General features: G+C 39.7%; 1 protein-coding gene across 1 annotated transcript; it reads right to left on the bottom strand.

Annotated features, from left to right (window-relative positions):
- Positions 1 to 444: 444 nt before the first annotated feature.
- On the bottom strand, positions 445 to 8378 carry LOC114643412 (uncharacterized protein PF3D7_1120000-like). Its single transcript, XM_051922010.1, has 4 exons — positions 8243 to 8378; positions 4496 to 4729; positions 3266 to 3425; positions 445 to 677 (listed from the first exon to the last, which is right to left on the bottom strand). The coding sequence occupies exons 1-4, from the start codon at positions 8360 to 8362 to the stop codon at positions 595 to 597; spliced, it is 597 nt and encodes a 198-aa protein (XP_051777970.1). The 5' UTR covers positions 8363 to 8378; the 3' UTR covers positions 445 to 594.
- Between the last annotated feature and the right edge of the window lie 623 nt (positions 8379 to 9001).

Here is a 9001-nt window from a genome sequence, read left to right as displayed (position 1 = left end):
CTTGTTCTCGTTCAGTGTGAAGCCCACAAGCACACAAGACAGCAGAGTGAGGACTTGACTGAGTGACTGAAGACGCCGTTGACACTCATTAGTGGAATCAGTCAGCTTGAGATGTCACGACAGTCCAGTGAGGTCTTTGAACTTCTAAGGACCCCCAATAATTTTCTCTGCCATTTCATTTGTTTTAAACGTTTAAAATTTGTGAATTCGAGAACTCAAAGCAAAGTGTCTGCTCTGTGGAGTAAAGAATGGAGGATGACGAGGACTTTTGTCAGCTTTAACTTATTTCACATACAATTGTGCTTCATTTTTAAACTAATACTGTGTCTGTATATACAGTCGTGTGAAAAAGTAAGTGCACCCCATGACGTGGATTTTACTTTTTCCTTTTTAAACATTTCTGACACATCAAGACTCGGGTTCAACAGGCAGCTTTGGTGATTCCCTGTCTAAGTCTCTCTATCCCATAATGCACCAGTCACAGGACCCCCATCACTCTCAGCCCCTCAGTCACACAACACTCAGACTTTCATATCCTAAGCCTGTCCTGCTCTATTAAAACTTTAATGATTTTTATTTTGATGATCCATTCAGTCAAAGCACAAACTCACATTTTAAAAAGTCGTCTCTGCTCTGAGGTTCAGGAGGCTGGAGGGTGAAAACTGGAGCTTCATGAGCTGAAAATAAAAAGAAAAGAGAACATGTATTACAAATGCAGAGGAGTTCAAATAAAACATTTATAAAATATACAAGGGCTGGCAAATTATGCCAAATGTCGATTTGAATATTGATATTAATAATAAATATACAGGGAGTCAGAGAGTATTGAGATCCCCTCACTTTCTGCACACTTTACCGTGTTGTTGATTTCATTTTAAATGGATTAATGTGCCTTTGTGCTCATCAGTCTACACTCAGTAACCATAATGACAAAGTGAGCGCAGGTCTTCAGAAAGGTCTGCACATTTATTACAAATCAAAACTGAAACGTCTCCTTCATAAAAGTATTCAGACACTTAATTCAGGTCTTTGTAGAAGCCCCTTTGGTGGTCTTCATGACTCAGTGTCTCTTCAAGTTTTGTACTCCTGGATTTGGCCAGTTGATCCCATTCTTCCTGGCAGATCCTCTCAAACTCCATTAGATTTCAAGGTAAGCGTCTGTGAACTGTCATCTTCAGGTCTCTCCTGTTCTGTGGGGTCTCAGTCTGGTCACACAAGGACACTCAGATTTGTCACAAAGCCACTCCAGAGTTGTCTTGGCTGTAGTCTTCAGGTCGTTGATCTATCGCCCAGACTGAGGTCAAAGGTTTTCTTTAAGGTCCTCTCTGTATTTGACTGCACTTCTCCTCCCCTCAATTCTGACCTGTCACTCTGTCCCCATAGCCTGATGCTGTCACCACCATCTTCACTGTAGAGATGGCATTAGGCAGGTGGTGAGCAGTGCCTGGTCCTCTCCAGATATCCTGCTCGGTCTTCTGTCTAAAGAGTTCAATGTTTGTCTCATCAGATCTTTGAATCTTTCCCTTGATGCTCTCAGGCTGTCATTTGTCTTTTACTCGAGAGTACCTTCTGCCTGGCCAGTCTACCAAAAACGTTTGAGTTGTGCAGCGCTGCTGAGATGGCCGTCCTTGCTACAGTTTCTCTCATCTCAGCAGAGGATGTCGGAATTTTTATTGTAGTGACCATTAGGTTTTTGGTCACCTCCCTGGCCAAGGCCCTTCCTTCCCAATTAATCAGACAGACCATCTCTAGAAAGTGTCCTGGTGGCTCCACATTTCTTTCATTACCCAATTCTTGAGTCCACTGTGCTGCTGGGACCACTCAGAGCTTTACAAATGGCTTTATCTCTTTGTGCTTCTGTACTCCTCACCAAAATTTGATCACAAAGGTCTACAGAGGGTCTGTTGAACTCCATGGATTGGTAATTGTCTTGACATACAATGTCATAAATATACTGTATTTTATACATATTGACAAGCAGGTACAGTTTCGAGACATCTTCAGAGCTCCATCTAGTTAAGAAATCCCACCCTGAGTCGAGAGGGTGCTGCTCCTGCTAATGTCATCACTTCATTGAGATCACAGGCCACAAGAAGAATGACGTCACTTCCACAGCCCGCTAATTAAGCTCCGCCTCTTCAGTGACACCACTATAAAATGTCACCAGAAGTGGGTGTTCATTACAGATCTGTGACTGATGAAGACGGAGCTCCGACTCACAAGTGACTTTAACTTGACAGCCTTTGATTGCAGCAGACATCATCATTGTGCTCCGTCTTTGTGCTTTTTATTTCATCTTCATCATTAAATGGGGTATTTCAGGGTGGTACCCCAACTCTTTGTGCCCACTCTCTCTGCTTATTTTCACAATACACACATACAGTATATGTCTAATGTGGTGGACGGCCAGGATGGACCCTGTGCTCTTGGCTACTTGACCTTAGTTTGTGTTTAAACAAATCGCTGTCTTTATGTGTAAACGTACGTAATTAATAATTTATAAAGTGTGTTTTACTCTGAGGCTGCACTCACTGAAATGTTCAGGTGGTCCTCAAGTAGTCATAGTTCTGACGCAGTCCTCCAATTTGCTTATCTTCACCACTGAAACAAATCAATTAAAATACTTTTGGTCTGTAAAATCCTTTTAAATGTCGGTGGGAGACACGACTTCTGAGCAGACAACAGAAGGAATATAAAACACGAGAGTCCAGAGGGAGCAGAGCTGAAAATGGATGAACGTGAACTTTTAATGTGGACTCCATCCAGCAGAATGTAATGGACAGTGAAGACAGCAGGAGCAGATTGAGATGTTCTGATATTATAAAGCACTGAAGCTGAGATAAATTTGATTCCATTAACGTCTTCTCTGTTCTCAAATAAACAATTCATTTGTGCTCTGAGCCGTCTTAGCCATTTAAAACACATTTCTGTTCATTAATCTTAAGGTGAGCAAAGCAAAGGAAATAAAAAGAATCTCAAAGTTAAGTGGAAAAAGGACTTTTTAAGAGAATACGTGGAATAAGTATAAGGAGTATAACATTTCAAGTTAAAATTCCAAAACATCTGATTAAACACAACTGATTATTTAGAAAGTTTGTTATCACTCAGCTAATGACTGTGAAAGGCACTATATAGTAAAAAATAATAAACAGCAAAGGATGGCAGATAAATGTTAAAGAGCAGGCCTTCATCAGTGTCTTCTTATTGTCACTCTTGTCCTCCTAATGGACTTCAATAACAAACACAATATCACCAGACACTGTACCTGATGGAGTCCTTGTCATGATGACCCCCTGGCTGATCTTCTCCAGACTCTTTGTCAGACCTGACAGCTCCTTTCTCAGGTCCTCAGATGAGAAATCAGCGGTGACAGTGAAGCTCAGCAAGTCTCCATTAGCAGGAAGGACACAGCGAGAGGAGAAAGTCTGTATCAATAGAGAAGAGGGGACAAGATTACAGAAGGTAGAAATTAAAAAGTAAATAATGCTGATAAGAGCGGGCTCTTCTGAATTAAGGATCAGTGTGGTGGGCAGTCAGCGTGGGTTTAGATGGTGAGAACGCCTGTCATTGACTTGTTGCTTATTTATGAGAGAATATTTGGTGGAGTGTAGTGGAGCATCAGAGATTATCAACCTTAACTATCAATGAGCTTTTCATACAGGACTCCATTAGAGGCGAGTCAAGATAAAGGGACTGAGGGGGCAGGTGGGTCCAGAAATGACTTGGCACACAAAACAAGGTGTTGGGCTTTTTATGGTAATGAGACAAACTTAATTAAATTAAATTAAATGTAAAGACTAAAACATGTAGGGATAAAGCTCTTTAATATGATTATACAATTGAAGGTCTGCAGCTCAGAACTGTGACTTGTGAGGCAATCCTGGGAGCCATAGTGTCTTCTTCATCATCATCATCATCATCATCATCATCATCATCATCATCATCATCAACCATATAAAAGATACAAAGCTTCGGCAAGCTGAGTTATTTAGCAATCACCTTGTGTGGAGTGTCAATCAAGAAGAGAATCTCACTAACTTCTGTGAAACACAGTCAACATAAGTACTATTGTGTGGAGTGTAAGACAAAAACACACGAGAAGGATGGGAGATGAGAGACAAGACTGGACTGTGGGGTCTGAGCTGTGAGGAAATGATGAAGGATTTGAATCTCATCAGTTTAAAGATGGAGACATCAGAAGGTGGCCTGGCAGAAGAGTTGGAACCATCCTTTATAGATGTCAACTTTTACACTTCATAAAAAATTCACTTTTTCACACAGACAGCTGTAGATTCATCTGTCTGTCATATACATGAAGTAAACAACTTTGAGATATTTGTAAAAAGAATATTGGAAATGTTAAGGAAATATGAAAATAATGTCCTGTTCTTGTCATGTTGTACAAACTCCTCAGATCTTTTCAATTTCTCTCTAAATGTTCTCAGGTCCCACACACCCCAGTCTGATCAGACTCCCTGTGAAGTGTCGCTCTCACCTGCAGGAAGTGCAGATGGTCCTTGGTCTCTGAAAGCTCCTTCAGCTCAGCTTCTCTCCTCTTCAGCTCCTTGATCTCCTTCTCCAGTTGCTCCATGACTTCTTCAGCCTTCTCCATTTCTCTCTTTTCTTGTTCTCTGATCCTCTCAGTCAGTTTCCTGTGGGCTTCCTCAATGCACCGCATCAGAGCAGTGAAGCTCTTCTCATTTTCTTCCACCTCTCTTACCACAGACATCTGATAAAGATTTAGAATTGAGTCACCTGATAAGAATAACCAATCATGAGGCATATTTGTTCTTATTTTGATGTTATGAAGGACAGTTTGAATTTGCTGGAGTGACTGGTGGTACTTTATTTGCAGAAGGAAGGTCAGTTACAGACAGACTCCCAGTCAATATGTTTCCTCCATTATGCCGCGTAACATCATCACTCTGCTGATGTTGCAATTAAGGAAACTACAGGACTTTATGAGAAACGCAGTCATGAAAGGCTTCCTTGTGAAGGATCTTGAGAGCGATTAGCAGGAGCTGTGGGGACACCTCTAGTGTCTTGTGTGGACTCCATTTGACCTGCGAGTTTGTTTAAAAGTCTGCCTTTTGAAAGGACATCTCCTGCTCAGCCTTAGGTTAGGAGTGGAGTAGGACAACACACAGCAGGAATAAAGAAGAGTTGTGAGTCTTTATTTCCATGTTTGATGTATTTCTACTTCTTTTATTAACTTTGCATTATTATTAAAGAATTTGCTATTGTAACTATGACTAATACTTATATGATGACATCTGGTGGGGTGTTCTATGTGGGAAGTAAATGTGAGGTAAAAGGTGCCTGCTGTCCAGGATGACCAACCCCAAAGCTGGAAGTGTTCTGCTGTTTTCAGAACTTTTCACATCAGGACAGTGACTCACATAACTCTGTGACAGAAGGCAAGGATGAGAAGAACTAAAAGGTCACCACCTAACCAGCCACTAGAATTAGGAAGAAATGATAATATGAGATTTATTATAAGGGAATTTAAATGAAGCTTTATTCCAGATACGGAGAGTCTCATAAGGTGTTTTGCCTTTTGGTGCACATGTGGAAAAACCACCCTAGTTGGTTGGATAGGCTCCTGGCAGGCGGTTATAAGATATTTATATAATTATAAGAGGTTGGATCAGACCACCAGTACAGCAGAACAATTTAAAAAGTTGAGGAGAAGTTGTGACATAGTGATCAGAAGTTCAGCCTATGCCACACATAAGACTGAGGACATAGATAGATAGATAGATAGATAGATAGATAGATAGATAGATAGATAGATAGATAGATAGATAGATAGATAGATAGATAGATAGATAGATAGATAGATAGATAGATAGATAGATAGATAGATAGATAGATAGATAGATAGATAGATAGATAGATAGATAGATAGATAGATAGATAGATAGATAGATAGATAGATAGATAGATAGATAGATTCACAATGGCCAACATAGAACCTTTATATAATTAAAGATTTATTCTTCATTAAGTTGTATTCCACATACTCAGACACTCTATTGAGCCAAGTAAGGTAATTCAAAACAAACAACGTTTCCGAACAGAATCCAAAGACAGCTGTTTTAAAAGAAAAAACAGGTTGAAAAATCCAGAAAATCACAAAAGCATAAGGCACAGCTAAAAGAACACAAGAACTTGACAAACTTGCAGAGCACATTCACGGGATTTATAGAGCAGAAAGGTAAGGTGATTGGCGATGACTGGCAGGTTGGTGAGCCACACACAAACCACATGGAACATAACAAGTGCAGCTTAAAGACAAAATCAAATACAAAGAATAAAGCACATAGTCAACAAAATCAACATTTACATAAATAAATAAATAAACAAAAAAGACATGAAACAAGACTATGAACAACATCTAGTGGAAGGAATCCTAGCTGAGAAATGTCACGGTCATCATGGATGTAGGGAGGGGATTTCATGCATCAGTAATAAACAGGAATTCTAGGAGGAAAAAACAAACGCAGACAAGCATAGAAACATAAACTGAAGTGAAGGTCGGTCTGTGAGGTCGGCTCTCCTTCACTTCTACTTCTTCAGCTGTCACCTCTGTGTCTAGATTGGACTACACAGTGTTGAGTGACACATTGTGCCCCGCCTATTTTCTTTAACCTAAAGACACACCCCACTGGTCTGGACCGGCTGTGTTTAGTACTTTAGTACACTCGATGGTGTTAGTCTTTTAAGGTGAGTCTGTGTTTTATAAATTAGGTTGGATAAGTTTGGTCTTTCTGTACACAGAACTGTGTGTGAGGAGTCTGGGCATTAGAGAGTGTGGTACCTTGAACACTATACAAGCTCATTACAGGGTCAGAGCTACACTAGTGATCACAATGTAAGCCAATTGGGGGTTTCTGCCAAATAACCAAACTGAAATGTGAGGATGTGGTGGAAAATCTGGAATAACTGGAAGAAACCCACTGAGATACTGGAAGAAGGGGTAAACTCCACATTGAAAGTGAATGGAGGACAGTGGATCTGAGATTCAGCAGATGCCACCACTGGACAACCTTACTGTCTTTGTGATAAAATATTAAAGCTGAAGTAAAACATTTGGAGGTTTACATTATGTAAAGGCTGCACTCAGTCAGACAGGGGAAATCCTTAAGTTGTGGAATCTAATTAAACTGAGAAATACAAGAATGAGGAAGAGAAGACCATTACAATCTCCAGAACAAATCAAGAATATCCCATTTCTCTAAATGAGGTATTGTATAGGACAAGACAGGCTCTCAAATCAGAATGTAACCTCTTGATAACAAAAGAACCTGAACAACTCATCTTTAAATCACAACATCATTATGGTGAACATGGAGAGAAGGCTAATAAGATCTTAGCTCAGCAATCCACAAGCAAGAAGTTTGCAACACAAAAACAGAAATTACCAGAGCAACTGGAGATAAAGTAATGAAGCCTAAAAATGTAAGTCACACATTTAGCAAGTACTATAAGTCTTTATATTCTACTCATTTTAAAGAAGACGAGACACAATCTGAGGAGTTCTTTGGTATAATACAAACACAACAGCTGGACACTCTTAGTGAAGAGGAACTGGACAAACCTCTGAAACTCTCAGAACTTTTGGATGCTGTAAACTCACTCCAAAGTGGGAAAACAACAGGCCCTGATGGCAACCAGTGGAATTTTATAAAAACGTTTTCAACTAAGTTAGCTACACTATTATTAGCAAAGTTTAAAGAGCCTACAGACAACAAAAATCTACGCAAGAAACCTACCCAATTTTCCACACCTCCCACCCATTTCCTTTTCAAACGAAATCCTGACCAGTCCTGAGGAGTCAGACAGCATCTCATCATCAATTATTTATTTAAATTATCAGGAATATTGGCCCAGCTCTCGGCTCTTCTCTGTTTTTCTGGGTTGCAGTGTGAATCCTGTTGGGTAGTTTTTTACTTTTTAATTTTTTTTTGTTTGTTTAAATTTCTGTTTAAACTTTCTGTTTTTTTAAATTGTTTTATTTTGACTTTGAAATTCATTTGTTGAATGATGTGTGAGTCTCCACTGAGTAACACCTGGGATTCTGTCAACAGTAAAAGGCCATGAAGGACACCACACAACGTCTTCTCTAACTCTCCCTTCTCGTGTCCCTACTCATCATCACCAGTGAAGCTCTGCTGCTCTTCAAGTTCTCATTTATTTCTCCTCTCCTTGATATGAAGTGTTGTCTTCCTATTCTACTCACCTTCATCTCCTCCATCGCCCTCCTCGTCTCCTTCAGTGTCTTCTCTCTCTCCTCAAGTCTCCTCTTGATGTCACTCAGTGTCGCCCTCAGCTGTTTCTGTTTGGAAACACAAGAGGACATGTGTGGTCAGATCAGAATTCACGTTCACTTTGTGATTTCTTCTTCTCTTTTTGACTCCTGATATTTTCACAACACGTTTGTTTGATATTTTATGACACAACTTAGATTTGATTTAACAAACAGGAATGACAATAAAGATGACAAGAAAGGTTTAATTTAATTGATGTAAGATTGAGTTTGGGTTTGAAGAGTGTGTCAAATACAGAAGACAGTTTGACGGCACTCTGGTGTGTGAGTTAATTCTTGACGTTTAGAAGACATCACATCGACAAACTGGGAAATGTGAAGTTCACACAACACCAAAAATAATAAAAAGAAACTGGAGTGTAAAGTAAAGAAACTGGTGAAAGGCCAGGAGGACTTAAACACCTCATGTCAGTAATTATAGGATCTACAAGGCCATTTGATATCCTGAGTCAGACATGAGAGGACGTTGTCTGCCGTTGTCATTTTCTGGAGTCAAGTAAGATACCAAAATACACAAACGATTCTGTTGAATTCAGGAAGAAGGCAACTTAAAGGAATTCTTAAACTCAGAAATGATATTTTTATATGTTACTTAACTCAGGTGTTTTGTTTAGGTGATGAATTATTATTTTTAATAAAATTCGGGAGCTCCGCCCCCTGCTCACTTCGCTC

Source organism: Erpetoichthys calabaricus, unplaced genomic scaffold, assembly GCF_900747795.2.
Source record: "Erpetoichthys calabaricus unplaced genomic scaffold, fErpCal1.3, whole genome shotgun sequence".
Taxonomy (NCBI): Eukaryota; Metazoa; Chordata; class Cladistia; order Polypteriformes; family Polypteridae; genus Erpetoichthys; species Erpetoichthys calabaricus.
The sequence above is the reverse complement of the archived record's forward strand: the minus strand, read 5'-3'. Positions and strand labels throughout refer to the sequence as shown.

Excerpts from the sequence above, each read along its gene's own strand:
- LOC114643412 (XM_051922010.1), bottom strand. The coding sequence starts at position 8,362 with ATGTCCTCTTGTGTTTCCAAACAGAAACAGCTGAGGGCGACACTGAGT. Across the intron at positions 3,426-4,495 it reads ACCATCTGCACTTCCTGCAG|ACTTTCTCCTCTCGCTGTGT; the intron begins GTGAGAGCGACA and ends CTATTGATACAG. Across the intron at positions 678-3,265 it reads CATGACAAGGACTCCATCAG|CTCATGAAGCTCCAGTTTTC; the intron begins GTACAGTGTCTG and ends TTTTATTTTCAG.